This window comes from Papio anubis, chromosome 1 (genome assembly GCF_008728515.1).
Source record: "Papio anubis isolate 15944 chromosome 1, Panubis1.0, whole genome shotgun sequence".
Taxonomy (NCBI): Eukaryota; Metazoa; Chordata; class Mammalia; order Primates; family Cercopithecidae; genus Papio; species Papio anubis.
Genome location: NC_044976.1, coordinates 149,369,395 through 149,384,421, shown reverse-complemented (window position 1 = coordinate 149,384,421; position 15,027 = coordinate 149,369,395). Strand labels below are relative to the sequence as shown.

At 48.4% G+C, this 15,027-nt stretch overlaps 1 protein-coding gene across 1 annotated transcript; it reads left to right on the top strand.

Moving 5' to 3' along the window:
• Positions 1-247: 247 nt before the first annotated feature.
• On the top strand, positions 248-12,397 carry NENF (neudesin neurotrophic factor). The gene is made up of 4 exons (XM_003918787.5): positions 248-981; positions 8,296-8,356; positions 10,405-10,508; positions 11,853-12,397. Exons 1-4 carry the CDS (start codon positions 805-807, stop codon positions 12,027-12,029), a joined length of 519 nt encoding a protein of 172 aa, XP_003918836.1. The 5' UTR covers positions 248-804; the 3' UTR covers positions 12,030-12,397.
• Positions 12,398-15,027: the final 2,630 nt, after the last annotated feature.

Here is a 15,027-nt window from a genome sequence, read left to right as displayed (position 1 = left end):
CACTTGAACCCGGGAGGTGGAGGTTGCAGTGAGTCGAGATGGTGCCACTGCACTCCAGCCTAGGTGACAGACTCCGTCTCAAAAATAAATAAATACATAACAATAAAATAAAATAAAATGGCCATCTCAGTGCTCCCTATCTCTTTGCCCTGCTTTTTCTCCCTAGTATTCACCACCATCTAACATAATACTTAGAATCTTATTGTCTATCTGCCCACACAATGTAAGCTCCACGTGGGCATGGATCTGTCTTCTTCAGTGATGAGTCCCCAGTGACCTGGTACATGGAGGTACTCAAAAAAATTTGTTGCATAAAGTAATGAGCAAAGTTTGGCACAAATGTTAGCTATTATTATTTCAGGGCATATCGGTGACAGCACCCTACCCTTTGCAAAAATCTTCTTGGGAACCAGAAACTTAAACACAACTAGGAAGAAAAAAAGTCAGCCAAAAATAAAAGCAGGGGTCTTATTTTAGAAATACACCTTTCCAGGTCCTGGTATGTCGGGCTCTGTCATCTTTGTATCTGATCAAGGAACTACTGTGACATTTTTTGGTAACTTCCAGTCTGCAGTTTGGATTTAGGAGTTCAGGATTACAATCCTACTTCCCAGGTTTCCAGCTGCGCCGCCTGAATAGCCCTGCCAGCCCCACCCCGAGGGGCAGGAGGCGCGCGGAGGGCGGGGGTTGTCGGTTCCCCGCCCTCTGGCCGGCTCTGGGCGCGGGGCGGGACTCCGGGCCGCTGGGCGCGAGTGCTGAGACTCCGCCGCCCTGGCTGGCCTTGCCAAGCGCTGCGCGCTCACCATGGCGGGCCCCGCGCCGGGGCGGCGGCTGCGGCCGCTGGCAGCGCTGGCCCTGGTCCTAGCGCTGGCCCTGGGGCTGCCCACAGCCCGGGCTGGGCAGACTCCGCGCCCTGCCGAGCGGGGGCCCCCAGTGCGGCTTTTTACCGAGGAGGAGCTGGCCCGCTATGGCGGGGAGGAGGTAGGCGGGGCGGCACGGGCCGAGGGACCCGGGGTCGCGTCCGGTCTGCGGTGAGCCGAGCTGGGACCCAGGAGGCGCCCGCGGCCCAGGAAGCCTGGGGGACGCGCGGCCCGCGGCGGGCGCCCCCTTCCGGAGACCCGGCTCCGCGCTCTGCCCGGGCCGGCTGGGCCTCCTATATGTAGGCCCGGACGGATGGCCGAGGGTTGAGGGCGAGTCCTCAACGGTCGGAGCGCCCCGCTTTGCCCGCATAGCCCACCCTGAGCTTCCCCCTCGGTCCCCGGGAGATTCCCCCTCTAGCCGCCTTTTCGTTGATGATCTGCGTACAGACCTCAGAACTTTCTGGTTTTCATGTTAGCATCAGCTGAGGTGCTTACTGTGCCCATGCATAGTGGGGAGTGGCGGGGGACGGAGGGAGGGAAGCAAAGTCTGCTCCCTGGGTTACGCAGGAATTGGGACAGGTCCTGGGATAAGCCAGTCTTTGCCTGCACTTCCTTTTCCTGCTCCTGTATCCCAGGCCTCCTCTGCATCGGACTCCTCAAACCCACTTTTATGCCTGTGCCCCTGGGGCTCACCCAAAGCTGAAAGCGAGCGTAGAGGGTGAACTGGAGATTGGAGACCCGCCCCCCCGCCACTCACACACCCACACACGTCAATAGAGACCCCTCCACACACACAGACCCCCACACACGTCAATCAATAGTCTAGAGGCGTCCAGAAAACTCACAACCACCTGTCCACCTGGGTTGATTGGGACTGGTGCGATGGCTGTGTCGTGTGGCAGCAAGATGCTGCTCATGACAAGGACCACTGGGGTGCTGATATTAAATGCCGAGCAGGGGAACGGCATTGGGGTGAGGTCATAGTACCATAGCATTTCAGAGCTGGCAGGAACCCATCTCCTGCTTTTACACATAAGGAAACTGAGGCCTGCCACCTGGTAGCGGTAGAGCTGGAAGGGGCCTGATGTTTTTCAAAACCCTCTGGCCTGGTCTCCCTAATTCCTGAGTTAATTGGCCTTATATGGACTGGGATTGCAAGGGGGTGTCAGAAACCTGGCCCTTAGGCAGTGACGCCAGTTTGGGCGTCATTTGTGAAGAGGCCGTTTAGAACCATGAGTCAGTGAGGACACCGAGGGAGGGAGACATGGCTGGGATGTGAGGGTGTTAAGGGATGCCTTTTTGCCATTAGTAGAGGGAACCAGATGGTTCAGAGTCCAGGCATCTGTGCAGAAAAGAGTTAACGTGACAGGCCTGCTCTCCTTAGAAAATCCTGCTTGCAAGGGTGGGACTTGTCTGGTGTCTAGATTTCTCACCCAATAAGAGTGGGCTCACTTGCCTAGGCTGTATATACAGATGGTGAGGTTAGTATTGAACACTGTATACGCTAGGCAGCGTGTGCCCTATGTGACTAGCCCCCATTGAAAACCTCGGGTGCTGAGTCTAATGGGCATCTCTAGCAGAAGAACGTTCTGTCAGAAGAATGGCACACGTTGTCAAGTTTTGTTGCTGGGGGAAGAGTGTGCTTTTCCTCATGGGAGGGAGAGAGCATAGGAAACCTACACATAGATTCCCCTAGATTCTACCTCTGTGTTTTTCCTTGCCAGCTGTGAGTAGAACTATATGCTGAGTTCTTGGAATCTTCCTTCTAGGGACTCTCCAACTGACCTGATGATCTTTGGGACCGCTGGCACAAAATCTAAGGAAAGAGAGAGTTCACCACTGAGGTTCCAACAAGAGTGCCAGATCTGCAAGATGAGGACTGAGAAAAGACCCTTGGTTTTTTGATGTTGATGTTATAGATTGAAATTTAACTGAGGGAAACAGAGAGAGGACCTTGAGATGGAAACAGGGGTAGGAAACAATTGTTTTGGGAGTGGAGCCTGAGGATCTCTGTAGGTGGAAGGAAGGAGCCAGAGAGAGGAGGGGAGTGAGGGATGAGAGAGGCAGTTGAATGCAGTGGGTTCAAGCTATGCTGAGCTGTTGTTTGACCTGGATTGTTCTAGTCTATGCCTGTTATCCAGGGATAATTATTAATAACACCCCCTTTGACTCAGAAGTGTCACAATTTGTATAATACATTGGATCATACCTGGTTTTGGGTTCCTGTTCTGCTGTGTGATTTGGGGCAAATTACTAAACCTCTCTGAGTCTCTACTTTGTTCATCTGTAAGATACTTGCATTAGTCAAAGTTTCACTAGGGAACAGAACCATTTGGATATCTATATCTATACAGATGATCCGTGAGCAATACAGGAGTTTGGGGTACCGACACCCATGCAGTCAAAAATCTGCATATAACTTTTTCTTTTGGAGTCAGGGTCTTGCTATGTTGCCCAGACTGGAGTGAGTGGCTTTTCACAGGCACAGTCATGGTGCACTACAGCCTGGCACTCTTGGCCCAAGCGATCCTCCTGTTACAGCCTCCCAAGTAGCTAGTATTACAGGTGTGCACCCAGCCATGTATAACTTTTGACTACCCCCAAAACTACAATTTTTTTTCTTTTTTCTTCTTCTTCTTTTTTTTTTTTTTTTTTTTTTTTTTTTTGAGACACGGTCTCACTCTGTTGCTAAGCTTGGAGTGCAGTGGCAGGAACACAGCTCACTACAGCCTCCTCCTGGGCTCAAGCAGTCCTCCTACCTCAGCCTCCCCAGTTACTGGCATTACAGGTATGCACCACCACACCCGGCTATCTTTTTAATTTTCTGTGGAGATGGGGTCTTCCTGTGTTGCCCAGGCTGGTGTCGAACTACTGGGCTCAAGCAACTCTTCCACCTGAGTTTCCCAAAGTGCTGGGAATACAGGGGTGAGCCTCCATGCCTGGCTCAAAACTTAACTACTAATAGCCTACTGTTGACCACAAGACCCAAGAATAGAGTTGATTATCACATATTTTGTATATGTACTATATACTGTATTCTTACAGTAATGTAAGCTAGAGAAAAGAAAATGTTCTTAGGAAAATCATAAAGAAGAGAAAATATATTTACTATTAAGTGAAAGTGGATCATTATAAAGGTCTGCATCCTGAGAAGGAAGAGGAGTGGTTGGTGTTGCTATCTCAGGGGTGGCAGAGGTGGAAGAAAATCCACATATAAGTGGACCCATGCAGTTCAAACCCTGTGTTGTTCAAGGGTCAACTATATGTAGATAGAGAAATGGTTTATCAATAAGGATTGGTTTACACGATCGCGGGGGCTCGCTGGGCAAGTTGGAAATATATAGGGTAGGCTATCAGAAGGGGCAGGCTGGAAGCCCTCAGGCAGGAGCAGATGCTGTAGCCCACAGGTCTTTGTGTTTTTTTTTTTTTTTGAGACAGAATCTTGCTCTTTCTCCCAGGCTGGAGTGCAGTGGTGCGATCTCAGCTCACTGCAACCTCCACCTCCCATGTTCAGGCATTTCTCTGCCTCAGCGTCCCGAGTAGCTGGGATTACAGGCGCCCACCACCACGCCCGGCTACTTTTTGGTATTTTTAATAGAGACAGGGTTTCACCATCTTGGCCAGGCTGGTCTTGAACTGACCTTGTGATCCACCCACCTCAGCCTCCCAAAGTGCTGGGATTACAGGGGTGAGCCACTGCACCCAGCCTTGTTAAGGTCTTTCAACTATGAGATTAGGACCACCCAGATCATCTTGGATAATCTCCTTATATAAAGCCAATTGATTGTAGATGTTAAACACTTCTAAATACCCGCACAGCAAAATCTAGGTGAGTATTTGATTGAATAACTGGGTACAGTAACCTATGCAAATTGACACATAAAGTAAATAATCACAATGGTTATAATAAGAGTTCCTACTTGGCTAAGTGTGGTGACTCACACCTGTAATCCCAGCACTTACTTAGGGAGGTCGAGGCAGGAGGATTGCTTGAGGCCAGGAATTTGAGACCAGCCTGGGCAACATAGCGAGACCTCACCTCTACCAAAAAAAAAAGAGTTCCTCCTCTAAGCAGGTGTTTGGTGAATGCCGCATTAAATGAGATGGTGGTGTGCACAGGCTTAGCATAGGCCTGGAATAGGGCTCAGCACTGTAAGCCTTAATAAATGTTAGCTACTATTAGTTTTATTATCTTTTTAAAGATACAAGCAAGAGTCATTATAACAGGTCCGCAGTCCTTTCATGCACTACAGAAATCTAGTAAGTTCTGAAACCTAGACATTATTGTTTTTCACAAGTCATTTGACAGCAAAACCCAACTTGATCTAAAATCACTTGATGACAGAACCTTGTTGGAGCTGCCACGAGTCTACGTTAGTCTTTATCCCATTTAGTGTGAATGTTCATGTTTCACTGGAGAAATACTAACATATTTGATTATGGGTGTTGCCTTGTACCTCCCTAGAGGTATTGCATTAATATGTGGTATGTTCCCCATAACACCTTTCTAAAATCTGACAAATTCTCATATTGAAAACATATCTGATCCCCAAGAGTTTCTGCTCTGGGATTGTGGATTGTATAACAAGACTGCGTAACAAGTCTTTCTGAAACATCTAGCAATGAGTGACTTCTTTCTACTGTATATAAAACCTTCTTTCTTGGATGAGAGCCAAGGCAGACCCGCCTCTATCAGTCACACATCCCGCTGTGTGGTTCAAGGTGAGAGAGCTCAGACACCCATGCAGGGGTTTGTGTGGTTCTCCAGTGGCAGCTTCAGATGGGAAATCCGTGAAGCATGGGTGTCCTGGCTGCTGGTGTCTTTCACAGAACCACACTGTGTTCTGGATCTACCACACCAAGAGCCAGTTCTTTCCTTTTAGGCATCGTAGGGCCTCAGAGTGATCCCATAGCATGGCTCCCTAAATCATTCACATATGGGAATAGAAAAATCCTTGGTATATATTAGTTCTCTTCGAATGCTTGCTACAAATCTGGGCGGGGTGTGGTGGTTCACACCTGTAGTACCAGCAGTTTGGGAGGCCGAGCTGGGAAGATCCCTGAAGCCCAGGAGTTGGAGACCAGCCTGGGCAACATAGTGAGACCTTGTCTCTATTTTAAAAAAGAAAAAAAATCTGGACAGCATCTCCTTGGTGCTTCTTTAAAACTCCATTCTCCCAGTAATTCTAGTAAGGGTTATATAGAGGAAGTGATTTTGAGGACCTCTCCTGTAGATAACAGGTTACAGAGTGAGTGTGTTGAACAAAAATGAAAATAGGCAAAAAAAGGTAGTGTGTTCCAGAGTGCCTTTCTTTGGACCTTGTTTTCTTCAACTCTTGTCAAAATTGCCCTGATAGGTAGAGATATCGCTTGCACATGTTCACCGGTAGCTTTTGCCTTGTCACACACCTGTTATGATAGCAGGGTTTCACTGTCTACAAATTGCAGGCCAGAGATTGGCATTCAAGTTTTCAATAAGGAAGAATTGCCCTAGGAAGGGCAAAGGCTTAGAATCAGACAGGTATGAGTCTCCTGACTTTTTATTTACCAGCAGAGAAACCTTTGACAGGTTATATAAACTCTAAGCCTCAGTTTCTTCACCTATAAAATGGGTATAGTAATACCTGCCTCACAAGATTATTTTATTTTAGTTATGTTTAGTTTTTGAGACAAAGTCTCACTCTGTCACCCAGACTACAGTGCAGTGGCTGATTTTATTTTGTTTTGTGTGTGTGTGTGTGTGTGTTTTGTTTTTTTGGAGACAGAGTCTTGCTCTGTCATCAAGGCTGGAGTGCAGTAATGTGATCTTGGCTCACTGCAACCTCCTCCTCCTGGGTTCAAGCAATTCTGCCTCCCCAGTAGCTGGGATTATAGGCACCCACCACCACACCCGGCTAATTTTTGTATTTTTAGTAGAGACAGGTTTTCACCATGTTGGCCAGGCTGGTCTCAAACTCCTAACCTCAAGTGATCTGCCCACTTCAGCCTCCCAAAGTGCTGGGAGCCACCGTGCCTGGCTGTCTCTGTGTCACTTCTATTCCTGCGTCTGCATTTATACTCCCAAGCCTTCCACCCACCCTCCACCTTCTCAGTTGCCATTTCCTGGGCCTGAGAGTCTGTCCCTGGGGACTGTGCTATCCGTGGATGTCCGTCTACACCGGGTCAGAACTCACCACCACAGCATGCTCTGTTTACTGATAAGGCCATTCCTCTGTGTGGCATGTGTGTGAGGTATCTATGTCACTCTGAGGCCTCAAAAACACTAAACATTCTTTGCTTCCCCTTTAATATGACTTCCTCTTAGCACTTACACCTTCAAGTAAGTAGTTTAAGGAGGAGATAAAGATTTTATTGTTAAAAAAAAAAGGAGCTTGCTGGGTGCAGTGGCTCATGCCTGTAATCCCAGCACTTTGGGAGGCCGAGGTGGGTGGATCACCTGAGGTCAGGAGTTCGAGACCAGCCTGGCCAACATGGTGAAACCCTGTCTCTACTAAAAAGACAAAAAATTAGCCGGGTGTGGTGGCAGGTACCTGTAATCCCAGCTACTCAAGAGACTGAGTCAGGAGAATCTCTTGAACCCTGAAGGCGGAGGTTGCAGTGAGCTGACATCGTGCCATTGCACCCAGCCTGGGCAATAAGAGCGAAACTCCGTCTCAAAAAAAAAAAAGGTGGGGCCCATGGAGCTGTTTAAGTGACAGTCATTTTGGTGGGAATGTTTATATAAAGGAATGTTACCTATAAGAAGCAAAATATAAAATAGATCACTCGTATCAGTTACATCAATGTATGACTATTGATGAAGAGGAAAGGAAATTTGGACTGATAAGTAATTCATCATTTACTATTCTTTTGAATTTTCATCTCCATGAAGTTGCTTCAGTTCCTGATATTCTTTTTTTTGAGATGGAGTCTCACTGTGTCGCCCAGGCTAGAGTGCAGTGGCATGATCTTGGTTCACTACGACCTCTGGCTCCAGGGTTCAAGTGATTCTCCAGCCTCAGACTCCCGAGCAGCTGGGATTACAGGCATGCACCACCATGCCCGGCTAATTTTTGTATTTTTAGTAGAGGTACGGTTTCGCCATATTGGCCAGGCTGGTCTTGAACTCCTGACCTCAGGTGATCCATCCGCCTTGGTCTCCCACAGTGCTGGGATTACAGGTGGGAGTCACTGTACCTGGCCCCTGATTTTCTTTATAAAGGAGAGGATTGCCACATTCTTGTCATGAGACTTTATGACTTTTCCAAATTTCTGTGCATGGGCATGACGCTGCCCAGGCAGGTGGCAAGTTCACCAAGGACCAGGCTTAACAGAAGGCCATTGGGACTTGACCCACTGCTCTTTGCTCAGCTTGTGATGGGAGAAGATTTAACTAAGTTGCACTGGAAGAGCCAGCTCTTCCCCTCCTATTCACAGCTTCTCCCCTGCTTTCTAGGAAGATCAGCCCATCTACTTGGCAGTGAAGGGAGTGGTGTTTGATGTCACCTCCGGAAAGGGTAAGTGGTGTGGCATTTTGAATCTTCATTTCCAGGGAGCTCAGAAGCCAGAGTGAGCAGCACTTGGAGGTGTGAGGAAAGGGAGGGAACATTAGGTAAGTCTGTTTCATTCCATTTATTTTTTTTAGTTTTAATTTAATTTAATTTAATTTTGAGACGGAGTTTCACTCTGTCACCCAGGCTGGAGTCCACACTCCACGATCTTGGCTCACTGCAAACTCCACCTCTCCGGTTCAAACAATTCTCTGCCTCAGCCTTCTGAGTAGCTGGGATTACAGGCACTTACCACCACCCCCCGGCTAATTTTTTAATATTTTTAGTAGAGATGGGGTTTCACCATCTTGGCGAGGCTGGTCTTGAACTCCTGACCTCGTGATCCACCTGCTTTGGCCTCCCAAAGTGCTAGTATTACAGGTGTGAGCCACCACACCTGGCCTTCCTTCCATTTTAAATGAGCAGATTGAGTTAATCTTTGTCAGTGTTTTACTTCAGTAGGAGTTTTCTCCCCTGATGATGATATTACTGAAAAGCCTTCCATGGCTTTCCATTGCCTGTAGAATTAAATTCAAACTTGATGATTTACCCTAGTTGAAGCAATGAGAGAAGTGTTCTTTAATTTTTTTTTTTTTTTGAGATGGAGTCTCGCTCTGTGGCCCAGGCTGGAGTGCAGTGGCCGAATCTCAGCTCACTGCAAGCTCCACCTCCTGGGTACATGCCATTCTCCTGCCTCAGCCTCCCGAGTAGCTGGGACTACAGGCGCCCGCCACCTCGCCCGGCTAGTTTTTTGTATTTTTTTAGTAGAGACAGGGTTTCACCGTGTTAGCCAGGATGGTCTCGATCTCCTGACCTCATGATCCGCCTGTCTCGGCCTCCCAAAGTGCTGGGATTACAGGCTTGAGCCACCGCGCCCGGCTGAGAAGTGTTCTTTAGTAAAGAGTTGGCATTATAGTACATTACAGAACATTTTAGTGCCATTTAGTGTAACTACTAATGATATCTTGGAGGTAGTTTTATATTGGTTCATCTATTATTTGATAACAAACACTGCTGAATGGAAATAGATTTGGCTTCCACCAACATTTAAGAAGAAGGAACATTTTTCTTGTTTGCATCTTTAATTTTTTTTTTTGGAGACAGAGTCTCACTCTGTCGCCCAGGTTAGAGTGCAGTGATGCGACCTCCTCCACCTGCCAGGTTCAAGCAGTTCTCCTGCCTCAGCCTCCCGAGTTATTGGGATTACAGGTGTATAGCACCATGCCCAGCTAATTTTTTGTATTTTTAGTAGAGCTGGGGTTTCACCATGTTGGCCAGGCTGGTTTTGAACTCCTGACCTCAAATGATCCGCCCATCTTGGCTTCTCAAAGTGCTGGGATTACAGTCGTGAGTCACCACACCCAGCCTGCGTCTCTTATATTTTTAAGAGACTATTTTCTCAGTATTAACACTTAGGTTTAAAAAAAAAAAAAAAAAGAGCGAGAGGGGGGCTGGGTACAGTGGCTCATGCTTGTAATCCCAGCACTTTGGGAGACCAAGGTGGGTGGATCATGTGAGCTCAGGAGTTCAAGACTAGCCTGGGCAACATGGTGAAACCCCATCTCTTCAAAAAATACACAAATTAGCTGGGCATGGCGGTGCATGCCTGTAGTCCCAGCTACTCTGGAGGCTGAGATGGGAGAATCGCTTGAACCTGGGAGGTGGAGATTGCAGTGAGCCAAGATCATGCCACTGTACTCCAGCCTGGACAAGAGTGAGACCCTGTCAAAAAAAAAAAAAAAAAAAAGTTTTAGGGGGACTGTTCTCATTTTGTATTTTCTGAAAATCCCTGCTCAGCCTGCATGTGTGACTTATTTCACATTTAGAATGAATGGAATCCAACCTGATGGCTGGGGTGGCTTACTGGACTTTGTGTCGCCATTGTTTGGCCTCTCCGTGAGCCTGGAGCCTTTTTTAGGATTGGGTAGGGGCCTTGGGAGCCCCTCCACGTGCAGGCTCCAGGTTACTCTGCATGTAAACCCACACTCACGTCTCTTCCTTCCTCCCCACTACAGAGTTTTATGGACGAGGAGCCCCTTACAATGCCTTGACCGGGAAGGACTCCACTAGAGGGGTAGCCAAGATGTCCTTGGATCCTGCAGACCTCACCCATGACACTGTGAGCCAGATTATAAGCCTTTGTTAAAATGCTCTACCTCCTTGTCCATGCCTTTTTCTCTTTTTCTTTTTTTCTTTCTTTCTTTCTTTTTTTTTTTTTTTTACCTCTGGGCAGGAGCAAGGCTTCCTAACTGGCTTATTTACCCCTGTGGTCCGCTTGGTGTGGTGGCTAGGCATTTTCTTGAAATAGATTATCCTGCCGTGTCACCTTGACTCAGAAACCTTCCGTGGCTGTCTGTTGCCTAGAGTTAAGTCCAAACTCTTACGAACTTGTGATCCAACTCAGTGATATCACAATTTGGCCCCAACCTGCTTTGGCAACCTAATGCTCCTTATGATCTGTACCTGCCACCCCGTCCCCTCAGCCCCTTACAGTCTTGCTATTAGTCTCTGAGACCCATTCCCCAGGCCATGCTTGGTAGATTTGTGGATGACCTAGATTGGGAAGAAAGGTCTCCCTCTATGCTCATATTTCTGTGAAGGAGAAGATAGCATTAAAACATTTTTTAGACCGGGAGTGGTGGATCATGCCTGTAATCCCAGCACTTTGGAAGGCCAAGGTGGGTGGATCACCTGAGGTCAGGAGTTTGAGACCAGCTAGGCCAACATGGAGAAACCCCGTCTCTACTAAAAATACAAAAATTAGCTGAGTGTGGTGGTGCATGCCTGTAATCCCAGCTACTTGGGAGGCTGAGGCAAGAGAATTGCTCGAATCCAGGAGGCAGAGGTTGCAGTGAGTTGAGATCATGCCACTGTGCTCCAGGCTGGGCAACAGAGTGAGACTTCATCTCAAAGAAAAAAAAAATATTTTTTTTTTAAAACCTATTCAAGGTCTAAATAATCCCAACAGTAAGGTTGGAATTTCCCCCAACAGTGCTCAACATCAAACTGACATTGAGATAAATTGAGATGAGCCAAACTTATAACAAAATGAGTGTAACAATATTACAAAAATGAATGAAGAACTTAAGAAAGGGAAAGGTGCCAAATGTATAATGGGAGGAGTGTAGAGAGAGGGAGAATTAAGTGGGGGAAGGAAGGGGATGCAGATGCAGCAGGGCACGCCCTGCCCCACCCCAGCATGGTCATGGTGCTCTTTGGAGTCTTTCATCCTTGCATCAGTCAAACTGCAAAGTGTGATGAAGCATTGCTCCCCGTATGTTATACCCTCCCATCCACCCCACACAGCAGTGTCTCTTAAGCCATTTGTCCATTATTTGGTTTGTTGAGATATCTTTTCTCTTGCATTAGGGATGTGGGAGGCAAGGCAGGGATGGAGAAAGGCCAGTGCCAAACACCATCCACTTACCCCATCTCCTGTCTTTCTTGTGCTTTTCTCCCCAAGACGGGTCTCACGGCCAAGGAACTGGAGGCCCTGGATGAGGTCTTCACCAAAGTGTACAAAGCCAAATACCCCATCGTTGGCTACACAGCCCGGAGAATTCTCAATGAGGATGGCAGCCCTAACCTGGACTTCAAGCCTGAAGACCAGCCCCATTTCGACATCAAGGATGAGTTCTGATGTTCCACCTGCAGGAGCAGGTTCTTGGAAGAATGAGGCAGGAAGACACTAGGTGCTGAATCTCCTGCAAAACAGGCTGCCTGGAGCCCCTGAGCCACACAGATCCGAATAAAACAGATGCTTACCCTGGAAGAGCAAATGCCTCCCGTTGTCCTTGGTCAGGGGTTCTGTCTACCTGGGGACCCCTGTCCGCACACCAGGAGTCAGTAAGAGCCGAAGTGGTACACCTCCTAGACATCAGTGTCAGCTGGCTGGGCAGTGGGATTTTGAGCGACCTTTATACTTTTCTGTACTTGCCAAATTTTCAGCTGTGACCATGTTCACTTTATAATCAAAACAAAAATAAACATCCCATTTTTACAAAAGGAGAATTCTTCCCCAGAGGCCATTTCCTTGGAGCCCCGTCAGCACCCCACGTAAGTGGGTGGGCTGTGTTGTTCTTCCATAGTCCTACGGGGCTGGATGGTGGGGCATTTTGGCGATGGGGCAGGAAAGGAGAGTGGTGAGGTGGGAGGGTGGGCGATGGGAAGGGAGGCAGGAAACCCGGCTGGAGTGAGGATGGGAACTGGCTTCAGCGCATGTGCAGCTGGAGACTGGTGAGGAGGACCGGGGTCAGTGTGGGCGGAGCCTGGCGGAGGTCATTCCAAGAATGGGGAGGCATATTCCTTACGCTGGACTGACGTCAGATTTTAGGAGGAAGCCCCTTTAGTTAGAGGGGGCGGATTTTTCCCTCTGGGGACATTGGGTGATGTCTGGCAACATTTTTTTAAAAAAAATTTTTGGTTGTCATGACTGCAGGATGCTGCTGGCATCTCAAGGCCAGGGATGCTGGTCAACATTCTGTAATGCACCTGACAAAGCATTATCTGGTTCGAAATTTCATTCATACTGAGGCTGAGAAATGCTGTGTTAGATGGATCCTGGACATTTTACAGTGGAGATGAATTTCCTTGACATAAAACTTGTATTTTATTAAAATAAATAGCAACTGCCCCCAAGAGAGAATTTTCACATTAAGCAGAATAATCTGTTAAGGTGATTGTTCAAAATGTTGATTCCTGGGCCCCACCCCCAGCGCTTATGATTCAGTATTTCTAGAACATGGCCTGGAATAGTGCTTGTAGTGAGCCGCTCAGGAAGTTGCGATACAAACAGGCCCAGGCACACTTTGAGACACCACCTTATTGCCTTGTCAATCATCACAAGGAGAACTCAGAGACTTTGAGGACAAGGTTTGACCTTTAACGTGTTTCAGGGCTGGGGAGTCCAATGGTAAACCTCTGGGTTGCACTCAAGAAGGTGGGAGCTTGATGGCCATCCAAGAGTAATGTGCCTGGATCTTATCAGATAGGACTTTTTGGCCTAGAATTCTAGAAGCCAAAGTTGTTTGTATCAGGACATTTGGCCCCAAAACAGGATGTACAAATAAATAGTGTACAAGTCCTTGGGAACAGTCGAGAGATGACTTCTTTTACTTACGTGCCCACCACTCCCTACATCACCATGTAATGTGGGGGCGGGAGGGTGGGTAGAATTCCACTCCTTAGACACAGATTTCTGCAGTGGGTCAAGGTCTCCAAATTCAGGCTCTGGGAATTTTCCAACACCACCGTTTGCTCCACTCCCGAACTCTGCCCCCATGAAGGCAGTTTTCCCTCATGGTCTCAGGCTCACCACCTCTCCCAGGATAACCCTGCCCAGATCCCTGAGCGCACATCAAAGGCTGCCAGCCAGCCAGGACCGTGTGCAAGAAATCGGCAGCCTATGTGGGCTCCAGAAAGGGTGGGTGCAACCCCAGGGGAGGGGGCACAGATCAGCCTTAGAATCTGCATCATTGAGGTTCGCAGGGCCTAAAGAAAGTCTCGCACAGATCCTGGGAGGCCTGAAGTCTCTGCCTCATGCACCTCCTGCTCCTATGTCTATAATGGTTTCTTTTCTCTGTAGGCTCATATCCTCCTTTTAAGACTCAGCCTAGGTGCATGTGTACCAGGAAGCCCTCCCCCTCCTGTGTGATCCCCTTAGCCTAGACTCACCTGCTTTGCTGTGATTGCCTGTTTGTGAGCCTGTCTCCTTCAAACAGGGGCATCTTGCAGGCCCAGCACACTCTCCTACAGTGACCAAACTTTCTGATTTGCCTGGGACTTTCCTGGTTTTAGCACTGAAAGTCCTGCATCCCGGAAAACAAAACCACTCTGTCCTGGGCAAACCTGAGGACTGACTGGCACCAGCAGCAGAGTCAAAGCCTCCTCCCAGCTGGGGGGCTCCAGGGCGACCACGTGCCACCCTGGGATGAAGAAGGAGGGAGGACGTCGGGAGAGCGCAGGGGGCTGGGTTCTTAGCCAGTCCCAACAAGTTCCAATTCAACATCTCCAACAGGAAGCTCAATGCCTTGTCTGCAGTAGGTGCTCGGTGCATTGGAGTGTTGTTGATATTGGTGTAATTTGTGAAGTTCTCCACATTTAAATTCCTTCTGCTGAGATATAGCCCCTCCCTGACCTCTCAGAGGAAACGTGTTTCCTTGAACCCAGAATGCTGATCAGTACCCTTCCCTTGCTGAGCTCCTGGGCCCTGGCGCACAGAGCCTTCCCCCTTGCAGATGACTGGGGGCCAGTCCCCATGCCATGTAACAGGAGGAAAGGAAACAAGGTTTTGCTGCGTGGAGCCCGTTTCTGTATTTCAAACTATTGAAATAAGACTGCTAAGGGCCAGGCGCAGTGGTTCACACCTGTAATCTCAGCACTTTGGGAGGCCGAGGCAGTCGGATCACCTGAGGTCAGGAGTTCAAGACCAGCCTGGCCAACATGGCGAAACCCTGTCTCTACTAAAAAATGCAAAATTAGGCCGGGCGCGGTGGCTCACACCTGTAATCCCAGCACTTTGGGAGGCCGAGGCGGGCGGATCACGAGGTCAGGAGACTGAGACCATCCTGGCTAACACGGTGAAACCCCATCTCTACTAAAAATACAAAAAATTAGCCGGGTGTGGTGGTGAGTGCCTG